Raw genomic sequence first — 21,224 nt, 5'->3', positions numbered from 1 at the left:
CACCCACAAGATTTTTAATTTCTAACATTTTTAAGCATAAACCTGAACAGCAATGTTTGCAAAAATATAAGCAACAAGTTAAACCCTAACAACAGTACAAAAAAGCTATGGGTTCTTGGATTGTGAGTTCACAGATGACAACGAATATGTTCCAATTGTCGTAACTACAATCCCGTCCCCTTTTCCCCGAATGTGACTTATCACCGGGTTTGTATACTAACATGAGCAACACGACGGCTGCCACATGTGGAACAGGATCTGCTTACCCTTCCGGAGCACCTGAGATCACCCCAGTTTTGGTTGAGTTTGTGTTGCTCAGTCTTTGGTTTTCTATGTTTTGTTTTGTGTACTGTTGCTTGTCGGTTTGTCTTTTTTTTCTTTTTAGCCATGGCGTTGTCAGTTTATTTTCGACTTATGAGTTTGAATGTCCCTTTGGTATCCTTCGCCTCTCTTTTAAGCTTCTCAGATTGAAAATAAATGCTCATATTATTAATTCAGAGACAGTAGAATATACAGCGTGTGAGATGCATGTTCCTTTTTCTGTTTTGAAGTTGTAACATCTTCTGTCCTCCTTCTCTTTTGATACATGCATGTTTTGAAATAAGCCAATTCTTTTATTCACAACTTGAATTCATAATAATTCGGTCTACGATTATCCCAGATGCTTGTTAAAACTCAACAACAAATTGGCAGTATTTGCATGGCCACAGCCTTTGATATTATTTAAATTTATACATATTGTATATAAGTAATCTCAATATAAATGTATGTATGTGCCGCAGATCGCTGGCAATTTAACTGTCACTTGTATATCTGAAAATATGAGGTTACCGGAATATCGCCGAACCGTACTATCAAATATATATATAAATGACTACACAGATTGTGGTAACTGAATATAAGATTAAAACAATGTGGATCACCGTTGGAACACAGGTGATGGATCAAAACCCTTACATTGTTCATCTGTAGTAAATGATACTATTTATAAAACGAAATGTTTTTGATGCAGCGAATTCTGCAAATCCGAGTTCATTTGTAAATCAGTCTTTGAGGACAATTCTTTTTACATCAACTGGAATTTTTCATCTGTCCTTATTGCAAAATACATGTAGGCGTTCAGAAATGCCAACTCAAACATCACCTGAAAATATTACATAAACCAAAGCAGATTCTAATTCTAATTATATTTACAAGACAGAAAAAATGCTAAATTTTTCAATATCAGTAACAAATTTGTTTACTGATATTCTCCAGTATTGATGCTTTTTTCCTGCATTAAATTCATATTTAAAGGTTCGATAACATATATTTGATCTTACTCCTTTAAATTTCAGTTTGGTGTAAGGAGTCTTATGGCATGACAATTAAATATGCAACATATTTGCAGAACAATATCAGTCATGGTAATTTTCAAGTGTTTCTTCTGAGAGATGTCTTTCATTGTTGGTGTATTGTTACTTCTTAAGTATCTGTTTTCTATTTCGATGTAAAACAGTGTCCACATTTGCAAACCAAACAACAAAAGTTTTGATTAAAATGGCATGTGCACTTACAGGCATCAACCCCTGCACAAGTTATTACAAAAATTGGCCAATCAGATAACACAACTCTGTGCCCACACTTGTTATATTTACTAAATAATCAATGTATTGGGAGGGAGGGCGGACTTTTGGTTTTATATTTTAGTTCAATTGTCTTTTGCCTTCCTCCTTGGATCCAAATTGAAAACGGCTCGGTACGTCAGATTTTAAGGTTCAGTAACCACCAATGAGATTATGGTATATTAAACTCACTAATAACCAAACAAAATATAAATGGTACAGCGCACTGTGATAACTGAATTTAAGTACAATACTTAAATTCTATTAATTAAACTATGTTATATCATAACATTTACCTAATGACCAGTAAATGAGTCTTCTACTCTTGGTGGGTTTTAGGTATACTTTAGAGCGAATGTACATTTAAAATGTACTTCACATTTAAAGGACTTCTCTTTATTGAGCTCACATATCTCAGACAGCGGTTTAGTGTCCAGTGTGAACAAAACCGTCTAAATAGTTTGAATATACTTATATAACTCTATAATCTAAAAATTTAGTCAAAATTAAACTTCTAAATTATGCCAGTACAAAGGTACTGGTTACCAGGCGGATGGTTTCTTCAAAACTGTCATTCAAACTGTATAGTAACGAGTAGACAAACAAAGCGTTTGATATTGATTTTCGAGTCCCGATATCCAATTCTGAAATATAAAACTTCATCAGACTCGAAAATTCCAATTCAAAACGTTTCGATAAATTCAATCAAAAGACAGCACATCTTATTACTACCGAGAAAAGATAGAATTTGCCAAAAAATACGAGAGAAGCTCTTATATATATTGTTGTCAGAAAACAGAAGTAAAAAAATTGGGTCAATGTACTAATTGTTTTCTAAAATAGCAAAATAGATAAGTGTATACAGAAAACATTTCTATAGAGCTACACAATGTCACAAAAATACAAGTTTAACCCCGTCACATTTTCAAGTCAGAATCCTCGTCATAAGTTGTCGTATGTCATATCTTGCAATTTTTCTACATTTGGATAATTTAGACAACAGTAGTTTACCGATGTTCAAATCTCATACATTGATTAAATAAGAGAAGGAAGATACCAAGAAGACATTTAAACCTCAAAAGTCGAAGATAAACTAACAACTCCCTGGAAAAAAAAAGATGGAGAAAAGACAACACACAAAAAAGAAAACTCAAGACTGAACAACACAAAACCGTAAAAAAAAAAACTAGGGATAATATGAAGTGATCTTGAAGGGTAGGTAGGTACTGCTACACAAGTGACGCCCATTTAAAAAATACAAACCAAAGTAACTAACTAAGTAAAACTTATGTTGTATCGATTTCAGTCGTTAATCCTCGTAAATCTGCTGTTGTAGTTTTTGTGTAAGGAACACATCCGTGTTAATGAAGTTCGTATAGCGGGGTCTTACAACGAAGCGCTTTCATAAAATTAGTGGCGTGTAAATAATTTAAAAAGGCCCAAGAATTCAGTTCTTGGGATTGTTGTCATGTTCACAATTTAAAGGTATACAAATGGATTTCAAAATATTTGACCATGCCAAATTATGTTAATAGATAAGCCTCTGGTATATCAGACAAGTCATCATATTTCACAAGTTGATATAACACTGAACACTTTTATGAAAGAACTGTTTGTGTTGCAGAGGATTTTCGTGCAGTGATGTTATATCGACAGAAGATAGAAAATATGCAGTTTAAATATAAATGAAAAAAACTAGCAGGCATTTGATTATCACATTTTGTTTTGCACTGTTTTTATAACACATTGGTGCCTTCTTCACAGTTAACAGTACTGTTTTTTTAAGAAATCTAGTAGTTCATATATACGAATGAGATGTTGCACAGTGTGTGCACACTCTACTTTTCGTCATTCTGTTAATGTTCATTTTGCTTACAGAATATAAATGGTGTGTTTAAACTTAAACATAGAGGTTCATAACAGCCTGTCTCGATCACCTTGGCAAAACAATGACAATTTAATATTTATTTTTACCTTTTTGAAATAAAAAATATGTTTTTGTCAGAATGAAATCAATTATTTTTAGATAAACAGTGTTTCGAATCTTTATGTACAATGAATGAAAATAACGTTTTAAAAGCACTTTTCTGGATTAATCTTCATTAGGAATGCTCAAACTAGAACAATTTACAGACAAGAATGTATAAATACTTGAATAATTGAGGAGCTATATGACCAAATGTGCCACATACAAAGAATAGCAAGGCCCACCATGCAAGGTCGGTTTAGCCTGAGGAGTTTTCTACGGATAATTTGAAAATGGTGCATTATAATTGATGACAGAGGCACAAGTAAAGGAGTCGATGCAATTATTATTAAAGTTTGTAGTTTCTTCTTCAGTACCAGGATATCATTAGTTATCAGGATTATTTTCCTCATAAAATTTCCCAAAGCTCAAACTCGTCTACCCTAAAATAAAATGGCCAGCAAGTATGTAAATATTACAATATTAAAGACAAATTAGATTATTTGTAGATCACACTTAATTCTTTATGATATTCATTATTCTCTATTCTGAACCACTAAAAATTTGTAGAAATCATAAGGAAGTATAAACAATGTAATTAATTAAACAGCCACCAAACTTGAAATGTTTAATGCGAAGACAAAATCTTTTTAACTTAACGTGAAATTTAAGGATAATACCAGCTTCTTTCCATTCTTCTTGCTGCTGTATGTAGTACTCTCCTTATACATAGAAATGAAGAAGTCGACAAGAATAAGAAGATATTTGCTTTCCCTAAAAATAATGTCTGTTGTTTAACACGTCCGCTACAAGTAACACACATGCTATCAATTACAAATATAGCATCTTAATGATGTCAGCTTCCGATTTTTTTTCTTGGGAATTAGGATGGTTTTATTGAAAATAAAAAGCCATATTAGTCTCTTCCTAAAACAACTTATTTGTATACATTTTTTGTGAACCAAAACTTGACTTATCTCTGTAATCTTTCAAAGATTGAGGATTACGTATGTGAAGGGAAGAGAAGTCAAATATTTCGTACAATTAAATTATATATATTTTAACAGATCGTTAGAATTATGCTGTATAATAATCTTATTCGCATCGCCATTAGTGTATTTAGTTATACAGACACTCTAAGGCCTAGTTTTGATTGCTGCTCAATATACCATTTGATAATTGATAAAGAGGTTTCGCGGACCATTTATCATTTTCACATTTATAACTTAAGGACACCTTTGGATATCCAATGAAGCGAAGGAAGATCACGTAATTCAAATTTTTGGAAATGATCGTTCCTGGTGAAGGTAAAATCTTGAAAAGCACTACGAACGTTCCAAAAAGTGTTTTTTTTTTTGTTCGTTTGGTTTCCACGTGAAAAGTCAATAACTTATGCCTTAGCCATCCTCTTTTCTTCGAATCTGGCTTCACTAAATAGGACTTAACACCGAATTTATAATTAAATGAGCAACACGACGGTTGCCACTTCGGAGCACCTGTGATCACCCCCGATTCGTGTCGCTCAGTATTCAATGTTGTGTTTTGAGGATTGTTGTTTGTCTTTTCGTTTTTATTATTTTTCCAATGGCATTGTCAGTTTGTCTTGACATATGAATAAACCTTTGGTGTCCTCCGCCTCTCTTTTACCCAGCAACTCTTGATAAACAAATTAGTATTTTACTTTGTCTGCGGGAACAATAAGGTTTTTGTGATGGACGTTTGGGTCATCGCAGCCTAACCCATTTGAACAGATGATATACTTCTTCTTTTTACGTTTAGTCTTTTGTCTTGCAAACTTCTTGACCTAAAATAATGACAGTGTTTTAAGGTGGTACCTAACACTACAGGGAGATAACTCTGTAAAAATCAGCTAAACGTTTTAATTACGTTGTATTGTTAAGGAAATATTAAGCTTCTCAATGATCAAAATTAGTGTTTGTCAAACTGCTATATAACCAAATAAATTTTTCTGATAAAGTGGTTGGTTCAAATTTTTTGAAATTTTTATATTTTTGTCAAAGGGTCAAAGTAAACATTTTGTCAAAATTTTATGAAAATTAAACGAGCCAAATTAATATTAGTCAAGGTGTAGGGTACCACCTTAAAGTTGTGTTTCTAGTTTATGGATTTAAGCTCATTACATGACAACTCTTTGGCTTACACTTTTCGCACAGAAGTGCTTTGTTGGTCACTAGTTAAAACGTTGTATGTATAACCAGACTATTTGCTGGGTATTAAATGAAGATTCAAGTCGGTATAAAGTTTAACAATCTAATAAACGATCCAACAAGAATATAAACGATGTTACAATATTGAGTCCGGTGTTTACGGTTAAAGAACCTTTCCAAAACTGAATATAAATTATTTTTAAGAAGTATATAAAACAGACTAATAAAGAAATACATGTAACTACGGATTAAGCAATTATTGTCCATTGTTTAGATAATCTGCTAAAACTGTCTTTGACGCGTAGATACGAAGTCCATTATCGGATTAGTAGAAACATACATTTTTTAACCAAAAGATAATTGTGTGGGAATATTTGAGGTAATAATGACAATTAAAAGATATAATAATTAAAGTCAGAAAGATGATAGTCCAAATAATTAACATGCTTTTCATCCGGTCATATTTGCCCCTCTCGTCCAGAATCACGTCCACGGGATTTAAATTTTCATAACTAAAATCGTCTTCCACGGTATTGATAGTTACGCCTGTTTTGGTGATTATTTCCTGAACATTTTTGAGTGTTGTTTCTTAATTGTTCTAGTTCATACTTGTTATTTTTGCAAATTTCCTTTAAATCAAGTTCACTTTTTCTAACTACATTGTACATTTCTGAAACATCATTACACTGTAATCTCCAATTTTCTTTTTCTACTTTTATCTCAGTGACATAGTCTGCTATTTTATCGTGTCCTCTCTCATATTTTTGTATGGTGTTTTCCAGTTCGATAATTTTAGCGTCTCGATTTTTAATTGTTTCACGAAGCTTCCGAACAGCTTCTTGTTCTTTTTGCAATTCCATAAATGTAGATGTATAGTTGAAACTTTCGTCTTCTAATTTCGTTTTTAAAGTTTCAATTTGGTCCCTTAGAAAACAATCACTACTGATAGTTGAAATGAAGACAGTATTCCCGGTTTTGTTAAATGGAAGTTCCTGAAGTGTCCGTTTTCGATCAAAATAATCTTGAAGTCTTTTAGAATCTCTTTCCTTTTTCTTAATTGATTTCTTATGGTTACAATTTTCCGTTTGTGTCGAAATTGAAACAGTTTTAAGTTCATTCTTATGAATTTTAACTCGGCCAACACGAGAGAAGCACTGTCGAGCAAAATGTCCTGGTTTTTGACATTTTAAGCATTTTGAATTTCTTGCGGAACACAAACTCTTATTGGTATGTTGTTTTCCACATTTTCCACACATTCTGATAAAGTCCCTTCTTTCTGGATTAATGCGATACGGCGAATAATTCCACATCCACTGTGGTCTTAAGGAATATCCGTAATAATCCATTGTATTTAATAATACTGTCCAAATATAGTTCTTCCGAAATATAAGAATTCTGGGGTAAGCTATTCACTCGTCTGTAACTTGTCCTTGTGGGATATTTCGCTTGGCTGCTGAGGTAACGGAATCTTGTGTTGATCTATAAAAGATAACACTCACGAGTCTCTAACACCATGTATAACCAGACTATTTGCTGGGTATTAAATGAAGATTCAAGTCGGTATAAAGTTTAACAATCTAATAAACGATCCAACAAGAATATAAACGATGTTACAATATTGAGTCCGGTGTTTACGGTTAAAGAACCTTTCCAAAACTGAATATAAATTATTTTTAAGAAGTATATAAAACAGACTAATAAAGAAATACATGTAACTACGGATTAAGCAATTATTGTCCATTGTTTAGATAATCTGCTAAAACTGTCTTTGACGCGTAGATACGAAGTCCATTATCGGATTAGTAGAAACATACATTTTTTAACCAAAAGATAATTGTGTGGGAATATTTGAGGTAATAATGACAATTAAAAGATATAATAATTAAAGTCAGAAAGATGATAGTCCAAATAATTAACATGCTTTTCATCCGGTCATATAAGCTATAATATGTTTGAATGGGGAACTTTATAGATGCAACCAGGAGCATTAGACTTAAGGTCTTTAGTATTCAGATCCTGCAAGTGATAATTTAGTCGTAATAGGTGAAGTAGTATAGGTATAAGAGATGATTGCAACGAACTAGATTAGGGAGGTATTTTAGATTAGACTGATTTACGATGTTGGAAAAAGAAAGTTTTAGATTAGATATCGTTTCTCCTTGAAATTTCCTCTTTTCCAGTACCAACCGGTTTGAAAAGCATATTATGGGCAATATCCGAGAAGATACTGTAAAATGCACTGATCAGGTTCTCACGAAGAATCGGCACTAATCAAAGCAAATGGTAGTCATGCACACTCCTCCGTGAAATTTTGAACTATTTGGCAGATCGCGTGTCTGTTTGATCTCTTTAAACACAATCGCAGTAAACATTATTGTTTGTTTAAATACGTTTAATGGTCGTTGAAACATATCAAGCTAGCAAGAGATTTAAATTTGTTAAATCGTAGTAGACATGATTAAAAAAGTTGATAATGATAAATAGATTACCTTGACATTTGAAAAAGAATTATATGGCGTAACATGCAGGACAGTTTATTTTGTATTTCCTGGTAAGAATTTTTACTATTTTTTTTCACTGTTTACATTGACTTAATGATAATTTACATATACCATAGAGAATTTAGTTTACACTTAAGGTTTATCACTGCCTTTTGACAAATATGTCCGTATTAACACCAAAAATCTCACTCTTAGTGCAAGCAACCTGTGCATCTGGAAAAGTTTAAAAGCTTGGCTTAATCCAGATGAATAAAATTTAAATGCATTTGATTTTTCATAATATTAAAAACTTAATCGGATTTTGCTGTTATTTTTTTTTCATTCCTGCAGAAGGTGCCAAAATAAACTAAGTTGGGAAAGAAGTTTGAGCAGCTCCCCTCGTGCAATAAATGTGAACTATTTTGATTTGCATGGACAATAGACGAATAAAAAATATCTGCACAGCAATAGTTGGATTTAAACTGTCTAACTGAGTGGACCATACTAGTATCAACTGAAACTCTGGTATTTGGTTTTTTTGCTATCTTCTGTAGACTGGAAAAAAATCACAACAAAATCTAAGTTTTTAATTTTGTGAACTATTAAATGCATATCACTTTTATATATCTAATGTGAGGTTACCCCAGTTTTTTCATCCGTACGTTATATAAAAGAAACTTGAAAGTTTCCAATTTGTGTTTATTTTGTAGATGTATCCTTCTTTACTAAATAGTTCCAATTTTGTAAGCAAGAACTGCATGTAACATATTTTAATTGTCCTTTTTTAAAAGTTGATTTTTTGTGGACGTCGCATGCGAAGTTTCAATAGATTTTACTTCATCTGTTGATATAAAATGTGAACGCTTTGTGTACATTTAAATATAACTATCTATGTTGAAAACGTGCATAATGGCAAATTATAAAAATGCAAATGGTAAGTCTCTAAAAAAACAGCTTTAAAAAAAATGGGTGCAAATTGGGTACTCGGTGCAATTTGGGTACTCTTACGTAAAGTCCAGACATGCATTTAAACTTTCCTAGATGCATCGGTTTGTCTGTACTCATAGTAGATTTTGTGGTGTAAACACGGCCATATTTGTCGAATCCGTAATAGTTATCCCATGAGGACGCGGTGTGTCAGTATAAGATCATCCCGACGGCCGGAGGCCGGAGGGTGATCTTACACTGACACACCAAGTCCGAGTGGTATAACTATTTTACACCCCAGCTCTTCTAGACTATATGAAAAAATATTTAAACGCTTCATAATATCTAGTTAAGAATGCCATACAATAATTATAATAACTTTATATATTACTATATAGTATATACCCTTTATGGGCCCAGGATACAATGTTTTATTATGTTAAATTAGCAGTAAGTTTGTATCCGGTGGTCCTGGTGTAGGGGTATGCCGAATCGTGGCTGCATTAAAGATAAAAAAAAATCGTGGCTGCATATGCTTAAGGTCTTGGGTTCGATTCCCGGCATAGACACTGGAAACTTTTTCTACATAAATTTTGAAAGTTAGTCTTTATTCCGCATAAATATTTCTAAGTTTTATTGTTTGTTCGACATTCCCGCCAAAATGTTACAAAACAAAAGAAAGCATGCAGAACAAAGAAACTCAAGGTAGGGTGATCTGGAAGGGGTGATCCGACTCAGATCACCCTTGTTAGAACAAAGGAGTTGGGATGCAATTCTAATTCTAAGCCCCTCGCTCTAAATTTCATAGTATATACCTTTTCATAGACTAACCTAGACGTAGCATTTAAAAAATACTTTGTTTAGCTGTTTATACTCATTTATATGATAAATGATTTATGATAGTTCATGTAAACCAAGGAGAATTCAGTTTACGGTAAAGGAAGATGATTTTAATTACCACATGGATCTTTCTACTTCTTATTAAACTATCACAATTGATAGTTGACACTTAAAGTCATGTATGAAACTTCAAATTTAAAAAAAGTTGAATATGTTTCAAATACTTGATGGCTAAGTTTTATTCATGCTACTAAAATTGTACGTGAACTTTCTTGTAAACGAAAATCCTTCATATTATCAAATTCTTTATAGATAGTGTGTATTTTTGTCTAGACGTCATCTAACTAACCATAGAGACTGCCGACGGTCATAAACATAACTCGATATAAACATAAGTATAGATATAAATAGGTAGCGACCACTTGCAATTGGATTTTTCTAGGTATGTTTGATTTCATATTGTAGGTTGAAAAGTATGTTTATCATTGTTTTTACCTGTTTAAGAATGATTTTTGTGGATCAAATCAGTCAACCAAATGGTTCATCCGTGTTTCACTTTCAATGTTGACATGTTTGTTTTTTCTTTTAATAGTTAAATACATGTGTAGCCCATCTCCAGCGAAGGGGTTAAATTGAAGGCCACATGAATACGGATTCAATGATGTCGAATTATTCACTTGCAAGTATAATTCATCAGTGATGTTTCTTAGCTTATTTTGACAAAATTGAACCAAATTGGCTGCTTAAAGCGAATTATTATTTCACTTTCATTAATAATTGAACAAACAACAAAATCATATTTTGTTTATATCTTGTAAGAAATGCCCCTTTGAATTTTTTTACAACAGTTGCAACATGTTGATTTAATTTATTTTTTTTGCTTTCATTTTTTTCACGTAATATGCAAGTTTAATGGGCAAACGTGATCATAGCATAGCTAACTGAAACGGCCATTGTTACTGCTTTAAATTTTACAAGCGTCTCTTTATTCTTATGTATGTTACAGTCATTTTCTAAATTCGGGCATTTTTTAAAATGCCTGTAAGATGTTATACTATGAAATGTTCACAGAAATAAGCTGAAAGTATTGCATTTTAACGTTTGCATTTTAAGAGTTTATATATTAAAAAAATAAATTCTACTTGATCATTAAAAATTCCAACACGCACTAAACTGGACAATATATGTTACTTCATATAATCTTTGGACATTATTCAACCCTAACTTTCAATCCTACCTACGGTACTTAGTTTATTTTATGAATTATCATATTTATCTAATTCTTGATATGGAATTAGATTTAGCCCCAAAAACGCACAAATGACGTAAAATAAAGTCTTCTTAAACCAGATAGTTCAACGGAATAATAACAATAGTAACCAATCGAATTTACAAATTTACAAACACATTTATTCTAAAACCAGTTGTTGGCATGACACGGGTTATGTTCTTCTCATATATTTTATGATGGTATAATACTAAACCCCTAACAGGAGGGATTGTGCCTGATATTCATTTGACGAAGACATAATCTTTCAATCAGTTTAATTGAGGTCTGGAGCTGGCATGTCCATAACTTCTAGTAGTCTGTTGTTATTTATGTATAATTGTCATTTTGTTTATTTTCTTTTGTTTCCTATTCTGACATCGGACTCGGACTTCTCTTATACTGAGTTTTACTGTGCGTACTGTTTTGCGTTTGTTTTTACTACATTGGCTAGAGGTATAGGGGGAGGGTTGAGATCTCAAAAAACATGTTTAACCCCGCCGCATTTTTGCGCCTGTCCCAAGTCAGGAGCCTCTGGCCTTTGTTAGTCTTGTATCATTTTTAATTTTAGTTTCCTGTGTATAATTTGGAGTTTAGTATGACGTCCATTATCACTGAACTAGTATACATATTTGTTTAGGGGCCAGCTGAAGGACGCCTCCGGGTGCGGGAGTTTCTCGCTGCATTGAAGACCCATTGGTGGCCTTCGGCTGTTGTCTGCTCTATGGTCGGGTCGTTGTCTCTTTGACACATTCCCCATTTCCATTCTTAATTTTATGATAAATGAGCTGGAAAATTTACGGCAGTTCAAGACAGGACGTGCAAATCTAGCAATTTTATGAAACATTGTGTTGCTTAATAAGTCTTTTGAAAATTATTTTTTCTAACGTGCAGGGGACATATAAGCATATTGCAAATGTTTCCATCGACTTCTATAATAACCAGATACCCCGGGTTAAAAGACTCGTCTAACTATAATTGTTATTTATGCAGATTGGTCTTTAGTTATATTAAAGCTTATATACCGTCCTTATTACTTGATTGGAAAAATCTTTACCCAAACTACATAAGTGTCCTTACAAACAACGTTATATTGCTGGGTCTTCCAAGTGCTCTACGAGACCTCTTTCTTAATTATTAACATCAATTTTATCAACAATCAAAACCGGGCTTCAAAATTATTGTGAAACTACCTATTCTTGAGGTGGCGTGAATCAGATGTGGATACTAAAATGCTCCAAACATCTTTTAGAGTACATACATTTATGATACAATCTCTTTCATCTTGCAATAGTATTTAAACATTTGACTTTTCTACACTTACACAGGTATTCCCCATTCCAAACTAAACGACAAATTGAAAGAGTTGGTCCTACTTTGTTACATAAAAAAGAATGGTCAACTTAGATACAAGTATCTTGTCTGAGGGAGGGATAAGTCGTACTTTGTAAAAAATCACTCTCATGGGAACCAACTGTGTTCCTTTTCGTGCCGACTTGTTCCTTTATTCATTTGAGGCTGACTTCATACAGGAATTTCTAAGAAAGAAAGAAAAGAAGTTAGCAGTATCCTTTAACTTCACTTTCCGCTATATAGATGATGTTCTCTCACTAAATAATTCAAAATTTGGTGACTATGTTGACTATGTTGAACGCATCTTTCCTATCGAACTTGAGAAGGATACAACATACATTGACAATGAGGGTCGGTTGAAAACAAATCTTTACGACAAAAGAGATGATTTTCCATTTTTATGTAGCAACATTACAGCAGCGCCTGCACACGGGGTATATATTTCCCAGTAGATACGATATTCCAGGGCTTGTATTTCCTATCTTGATTTCCTTGATAGAGGGTTGCTGCTCACAAGGAAGCTATTTAACCAAGGGTTCAAATGGTGAAGTTGAAATCATCCCTTCGTAAATTTTACGGACGCAATCATGAGTTGGTTGACCGTAATGGAATATCTGTTTCACATATGACAAAGGATATGTTTCAGTTTTCGTCTACAATCCCGTCCCTTTTCCCCCGAATGTGACCTACCCAATTAGACTTATCACCGGGTTTGTACTTACATGATCGACACGACGGGTGCCACATGTGGAGCAAAATTTGCTTACCCTTCCGGAGTAGCTGATATTGTCCCCCAGTTTTGGTAGGGTTCGTGTTGCTCAGTCTTTCAGCCTTTCAGTCTTTAGTTATTTATGTTGTGTTTTATGTTTTGTTTGTCTGTTTGTCTTTTTTAGACATGGCGTTGCCAGTTTGATTTCGACTAATGGGTTTGAATGTCGCTTTGTTATCTTTCGCCTCTCTTTTACAGTCAAGCAAATGACAAAAACTACTCACTATCAATTGAATGACAAAGTCATTATGGACACATACATTATCTAAGATAAAGTTGGCATCTAAGATAATTTACGAGTGTGTACTAACAGGAGCAACACGACAGATGCCACATATAGAGCAGGATCTGCATACCCTACCCGAGCACATGAAATCACTCCTTGTTTTTGATTGAAAGGTGTTTGTATTGCTTTTGCTTCATTTTTAAGAGTTCTTTGTCCTATATGATTTTTTCAATGTCTGGGTTGTTTATACCTGTAACAGTCTTGTCTATCCTTTGTCAGTCAGGTAAAACGTGTTTCAATTTCAAAATTTCAAATTCGGTTGTAAAATTTCGGTATTAGAAATTAACATGACCGATAGTTTACGAAATGTGTGATGTCTTAGGGTTAGATAAGAGTCAATTACCAATCCGCTATTGCGTGATGCCTTATCATTTGATATAACGTTGCAACGTGATTTATATGAGTAACACGACGAGTATTACAATTGGAGCAGGATCTGCTTACTCTTACCCTTCCGGAGCACTTGAGATCTGCTCCGGTTTTTTGGTTCGTGTTGCTAAGTCTGTCTTTAGTTTAATATGTTGCGTTTGTATACTCATGTTTTTTTGTCGTTTTCATTTTTTGCCATGGCATTGTCAGTTTGTCATCGATTTATGAGTTTAGATATCGCTTTGATATCTTCCGCCTCTCTTTTATTTATTATTGTTCGAAGTCGGAAGGTATGTATTCTGACTTGACATTCGTTTGCTGTTCTTTTTAAAAAAAAAAACATTTTTTACTTAAAATCTGTTTCACTCTTGAACAGCTCCCGAAACATTTTTTTTTCATGTGAGCATATAAAGGTAAATTAAACGTATGATACCGATTTCATTGCCGACAAAAGTTTTTAGAAATACGTAAACAGTAGTAAATATGTAAAACGTTTCGGACCTAGAAGTTCTTAAAGTAAATCCAGAAAAGCGCTTCCAACGCACGAAATGTATAACGTGTTATTTTCAATTACTAGCACGCGGTTGATGCCACTGCTGTTGCACTGGTATACAATCCGAGGGTATCATCAGCCCAATAGTCAGTTTTTCGGTACTGACATGATTTGTAACAATTTTTTATAACATTCTATGTTGTTAAATTCAGAAATTACTAACAAAGTTGCAACCACCTCAGGCAAATTTAACCTTAAATGTATTCTGCTATTCGTTTTAGGTCACAAGTGGTCATATAAATCATAACGCGAGATTAAATATTTATATAACGAGGTGTGTACTACATCTGCTTCCCCTTCCGGAGCACTTGAGATCAACCCGGTTTTGGTTGGGTTCGTGTTGCTCAATCTTAAGTATCATATGTTGTGTTTTGTATACCGTTGTTTGTCTTTTCGTCGTTTTCGTGTTTTTGACATGGCATTGTCAGTTTGTTTCCGATTTGAATATCCATTTGATATCTTTTGCCTCTCTTTTATAAAAAAGCGATTAGGAAGTGTTTTTATTTTTCATTTTTAAGACGTGAAAGGATCTTTAAAAACTGACTGAGTCAAATTTATTTTAAGAGATGACATTTGTGGTTAATGTCACAATTTATATGATTTATAAATTAAAAATGTACAATTAAAACTTATAACTTTTTATCATGCTTACAACGAAATCCTGACACAACCAGCAACTGACATTCAAAAGTCTCACATCACCTCTTTTCAGTACAAGTGGTAGTTATGTTTGAAGCATGTTGTGGTGACAAACCACAAATCATTTAAGGGATCATTAATCTATTATTTTACCAAAGTATGGTATCAATTCGTCATTCGCGTGATTTTTGTTTACAAATATCTTAATAAATATGGTATCAAATCGTCTATTTTATAAGTAACAGTGATAGCCATGTTTGATATCACATGATGTCACTCATCACCTCAGGATTTGATCACATGAGTTATACAGAAAATTGTCTTATTTCTTATGCTATTTTTAAATATATAAAAAGTTCTAAGCGATTTCTTGTGACTGTCTTAAATACCTCCTTTATAAGAATATTTCACCCAACTTCCCACATTTCAGTTTTCATCCGTTTTTACTTGTTCACCTCGGTTGACAATGTTTTCTCGGAGTAACAATCTGCTCTATCACCCTTTCAGCTAATGTATACAGAGGAACGTGAAGTTCGTGGATAATGCTAGCTTCTGTTCATTCTTCCAGAGAAGCTCCTATTAGAAGCCTGTCTCATATGGGTAAAGAAACAAGTCAGCAAGATGAGGAGCACAGCTGGTTTCCAGCGGAATGTCGATTTAAAAAAACGCCTTCCAAATGTAATAAATATGTTGTCAATCAAAAAATCGAGAAAGTTGATGGTGTCGTTCTCAGAGAAATTGTTGTTCAATTCTTATTAAGGAAACAAATCAGGACAAATTCTTTCAATCTGTTTTTAACTTTTTAGTTTCAACAACTGATTCAAACAACCCCTAGAATAGGTAGTTTTACAGTAACTCCGAATCACGGCTTTGGTTGCTGATGAAATTGATGCTAATAGTACGGAAAGATCTTTCGGAGCTTTAGTATACCCAGCAATAGAGCTTGAAGATTCTTGTCCGAATCTCCAAAGACGGCTATACTGAGCGTTTCCTTTCCGTCTGGCTTGATGTTCAACTTGTCAACTTTTCCTGCGTCATAAAGGATCGTTGTGTTCCTTCGTCAAAAACTGTGTTAGAATCATTGTTTTGTGCCATATCGTGACCTTTAGGTACTTAAATCTGCAACATGATATGTTGGACAGTTGTCTCATTGGCAATCATATCCAATCTCTTTATTTTATATAGCAAGGGGACATAATTTCTGAAAAGAGCGATTAACAGCAACTTAGATTGATTATCAAAATTGTTTGAAAATAAACTTAGGTCTTGCATGCGCTCAGCATGATAGCCGTTTCAAGTATACATGCATGCATAGCGGGAGACGCATATCCTGTCGACGCACCCGGGCTACGGCCTTTTCAAGTATACATGCATGCAAAGCGGGAGACGCCTATCCTGTCGACGCACCCGGGCTACAGCCATTTCAAGTATACATGCATGCATAGCGGGAGACGCATATCCTGTCGACGCACCCGGTCTCGTTCCTTTTGGAGTTTTTCTTTGCAACCTTAATTCATATGTCTTTTTAATCGATTAACGAGATTTGAACATCTTTTAACTACTGTTGCCTAAATGTATATATATTTACTCACTTTTTTGTTGTATAATCGTATTCTCTTTTTCATTTCAGGTTATTAACACCGTTTTATAAACAAACAAAAAAATGATATTTGCAGGTTACATAAGAATTGATGCAAAACGATTGTGACGATATACCACCAAAAAATATGAGCATCAATTTATGTCAACCATGCGAACGACAGGAGAAACAAGAGCCCATATCACACTGGTGTATACAATGTAACGAAATGCTGTGTGCATTATGTTTCGAGTACCATAAAGTTCTCAAGATTACAAAGGATCATTGCTTTTTAACGTCTAATGAATACGTTTCTATTTCTCAATTACTTGAAACTATGCCACTTTCCTGCAAAACTCACGCGAATAAACCTTCACTTTACTTCTGTTCAAACCATGAAGCGCCATGTTGCATTATTTGCAAAGCTATGGAACACAAAACATGTAGTGACGTCGAACTGATTGAAGACTTAGTCATAAAACCAGAATATGAAAAACAATCAAACGATGTAGTTGCTAACATAAATAAGACAACAGAAACACTCGAAAAAATTCGTGCTAACCGATCAGAAAATCTGGAACAAATAGATTATCAATATGAACAATGTAAAATTCATGTGCAAGACAAGAAACAGCATTTACAAAAACTACTTGTTGATCTTGACAATACATTTCAAAAGTTCGATAGTGAATATCAAACAAAAAGACATGCACTTCAGAATCAGATAGAAAGTTTCAGCTCTAGAGTGGAAGATATGAAAGAAAGGCGATGTATGATGCAAACGTTGCTCAAATTAAAACTAGTGAGTCCGAACCAATTTTTCTTAGCGGAAAAGATCATTAAAGGCAAAAATGATGAAGATGCCTACAATTTACGAGAGTCGGTAAACACATTATCGACATTGCAGTGCAAATATTCAATTTCATTCAAACCCGATGAACGAAATGAAAACATATTGCTGATTGATATGGTATCTTTCAAATCAATACCTTGCAATATTGAAAGTCTTGATTTCAGCATGCATGATCAAGATTCTTCAACTGTCGAAGACGAAGAAGAAATTCAGTTACAACCTTCCTCAAGATCTAATCAAGAATCGTCATCTTTCGAACATACCGACTCCGTCGTTTCAAAGGATTATGCAACAAAAACAAGATCAGTGTGTGCTTCTAAATGGAAAAGTGAAGCCTGTCTGTTAGGTCTAGAAAACTTTCAGTTAAAGTTAAAACCAAATCCTAGAATAAGCAACCAGAACAAAATACCTTTATTAAAATACAAATGGCATTTTCAAATTGAAAAGAAAAATCCAAACATTGATGTATGTTGTGTAAAGGTACTCCGTGATAGCAATATGATAATTGCTGAAAGATCGCAACCTCGACTTTTGACTTATAATACATCTGGTACTCAATTAAGTGAGTTCTTGCTTCAGCAGAAGCCAGAAGATATGGAAATTATTCCTGACAATAGAATTGCTGTTACATTAAAGAAAACGGTTTTGATTATTGACGTCACGAATCTCAAATATATGAAAATAGCAAAAGAGATAACATTGCAAAAATCTTGCCATGGCGTAACTTTTTTGAATCAAATGCTTTTAGTTAACTGTCTGAACGGTGATCTAGTCGTGATAACATTAGATGGTTCTATTGTACAGAAGCACTCAAATTATCCAGGAATTTGGTTTATTGCAGGAAAAGATGGAACATTGTTAAGTGTAAAACGAAATTCGGAACTCGTTAACTTTTTCAATTTATCTACTACAAAATGGTCTTATTCACGTTGTCCATGGTTATATGGAGCAAACGGAATTGTAACAGATACAAACGGAAACATTTTCATAACATGTGATTATTCGAATAAAGTATATATGTACCACAGACGACAGTCTCAATGGATATATGTTCTAGGTGCAGAGAGCAACATTGATTGTCCTCGTGGCATTGCCTACGACGCCTTCACAAACGACATTGCTATTGTCAATAATGCTGGAAAATCTGTCTATATCTTCAAAATGACATGAATCATAACCGATACTGTTATCGTGATACGGTTTCAGTAATAAGATGTTATTTGTTTTTAACTTGACCATGCAACTTCTTTGTCTAGTTTGTCAAAACAGGAACTTCTTTATAAAGTAACAATATGAAACTAATGCCACAAATCATAGGTTTGAACGTTGTTTTCAATTTAGACTTGTTTATATTTTTTACCACATCTATATATAAAATATTGCACATGATTTTTTTTATTTTTTTGAATATATATATATATATAAATATTGCATGTATATTTGAAAGTTTTGAACATAATTTTTTTAATTTTTTGGAATATATATAGAAAAGTATTGCATATATATTTGTAAGTTTTGAACAAAAATTATTTTTTTGAATCAATATATTTTTTTTAATATTGAAACGTTTGATGTGCCATACTAAATTATACAAGAAAATTTCAAGACTAAATTTTATGAGGATCAATTAAAAAGAGGCAGAGGAAACATGTTGACAATCAAAAACCATAAGCCGAAGAAAGCCAGAGGATACAACTGAACAATCAAAAATCGAAAAACGACGAAAAAAAAGTCTACAAAAAAAATACACAGAAAACATAAAACTGAGCAACAAGACTCCCCCCAAAATCGGAGGATGGTATCATGTGCTACGATAGGGTACTGAGCATAACCTGTTCCAACTGTGGCATCCGTCGTGTCGTTCATTCCAAGTAAAAATCGGTGAGAAGTCGCATTCTGTAATCGAGAATTTGAACATGCACGTGGTCATCTGTGACAACGCTATTCAAAAGAGAAAAACAACGACCTGATTTATACAACAAAAATAAACGAAATGCAATAATTAATAGCAGAGAGCAATCAACGACAACCTCATGATAGCAGGCTGTGGTTTTGAGACAGGCACATACAGAAAGTAATAGGTTTAAATATGTTTATGAGCGCTCGTTCTCTCCTCACTAGAGACAGTGATATGGTGTAACATCACAAAATAAGCACAAACTGTAAACGTCTTTATAAAGGGTTTTTGACTTATCAGATCGATAATAAGCGTAAAAAAATGACAAAAGAAATAAAAAAGACGCAAAGTACCGATTTAAGAGTGCTCGCAGTTACTAAAAGCGAATTCAAAGATTAATGACACCATCGGGGACTAGCAAATCAAAAGCAGCGGTACTAACCTTGAAGCAGTAATATAAACTGATATCGAACATGCCAACGACACGTGTACCTTTTCCAGTATACCACTCACACCTACAACATGATATTTCGATCCACAATTTGGTTGCGTTTGATTTTTACTGTCTTTAAAATTTGCTGTTTCGCTGTTCCTTCTTAGCTTGAAGATGAAATCATGATTTGAACATTTCATTTTCTAATTGTTTTGCGTACATGTATTATAACCCTTTTGTTTTAGCTTACTTATTTTATATAAAAGATAAGAATGAGACACCGATCAAATATCCGTGACAAGTCCAAAAAAGAACGTTTGCCATATGCTAAAGATAAGATTAATTACGAACAGCCTACAATCAATTCTCAACAAAAAAACAAAGTTATTATAAAAGCAACATGAACTCTGACAAAAAACTGAAAAGTCTTTATACATATTCGCTTTTTCGATTAATTGGCATTTTATCTATTAATGATCATTTCTTTCTCTACTAGGATTACAACTGGGGTAAATGATTATGTACACAATGTTTTCTCTGAAAACGATCAAAGAAGAATAACTCTGATGCGTGAATATCAGTAGTTAACGCGTTAGGAAAGGGATACTGATAAATGCCAATTATAAAAATAATAATAATAATGAAAATTTATAAAGCGCCCTATATAAAAAATAAAAATTGCTCTAAGGTGCTGTACATGCAGCAGGGTAATTTAAAGAAAATAATTAGAATAACACAAAACATACACTCAGATGCAAATACGTATACTGAAATATAAATACGACAAAAATACCTACCATAAAAAAGGTCAATACGGAAATACATGTTAAAACAAAATGATGAAATTTAACAATCTTTCTAAATTCATGCGAAACAGCCTAAAACCCTAAAAAGGAATGCAAAATGTTGCATTAAAAGTAGATACAAAACAAGTAAAAACCCGTAAAAAAAATTGAGTTGACTAGTTCCCGAATGTAAGCAGGGCCGATGCCATTCAAAGCACAGTATTTTGTATTGTGGTCTGTATTGGACAGGCAAACAATGAAAATCGGCAAGTATTGGCGTAATATGTTCATGTTTCCTTGTCTTGGTGATAAGACGAGCTGCTCAGTGTATTTTGTACTTTTTGTAATCTGTTCATTGTAGTCTTGTTGATACCGTACAGCAGAATATTCCCATAATCAAGTCTGGATGTAACTAGACAGTTCACTAGTGTCTTTCAAGCGGATGCTGTTGTAAAG

At 33.5% G+C, this 21,224-nt stretch overlaps 1 protein-coding gene across 2 annotated transcripts; it reads left to right on the top strand.

Moving 5' to 3' along the window:
- The first annotated feature begins 8,231 nt into the window (after positions 1-8,231).
- On the top strand, positions 8,232-20,279 carry LOC127723417 (uncharacterized). Of its 2 annotated transcripts, XR_007992078.1 has the most exons (3): positions 8,232-8,289; positions 16,852-18,970; positions 19,526-20,279. XR_007992078.1 is itself a non-coding variant. In XM_052230046.1 (2 exons), exon 2 carries the CDS (start codon positions 16,913-16,915, stop codon positions 18,821-18,823), a length of 1,911 nt encoding a protein of 636 aa, XP_052086006.1. In that variant the 5' UTR covers positions 8,232-8,289; positions 16,852-16,912; the 3' UTR covers positions 18,824-19,218. The 2 variants fall into 2 exon arrangements, 1 of the variants encoding a protein (XP_052086006.1); XM_052230046.1 differs by lacking the exon at positions 19,526-20,279 and having other exon boundaries at positions 16,852-19,218.
- The last annotated feature ends 945 nt before the right edge of the window (positions 20,280-21,224 follow it).

Source organism: Mytilus californianus, unplaced genomic scaffold (genome assembly GCF_021869535.1).
Source record: "Mytilus californianus isolate M0D057914Y unplaced genomic scaffold, xbMytCali1.0.p SCAF_1, whole genome shotgun sequence".
Classification (NCBI taxonomy): domain Eukaryota; kingdom Metazoa; phylum Mollusca; class Bivalvia; order Mytilida; family Mytilidae; genus Mytilus; species Mytilus californianus.
Note: the sequence above shows the minus strand (reverse complement) of the source record. Positions and strands in the feature narration are given on the sequence as shown.

Bases quoted from the DNA above. Each gene is read 5' to 3' on its own strand.
- LOC127723417 (XM_052230046.1), top strand. From the start codon at position 16,913: ATGCAAAACGATTGTGACGATATACCACCAAAAAATATGAGCATCAAT.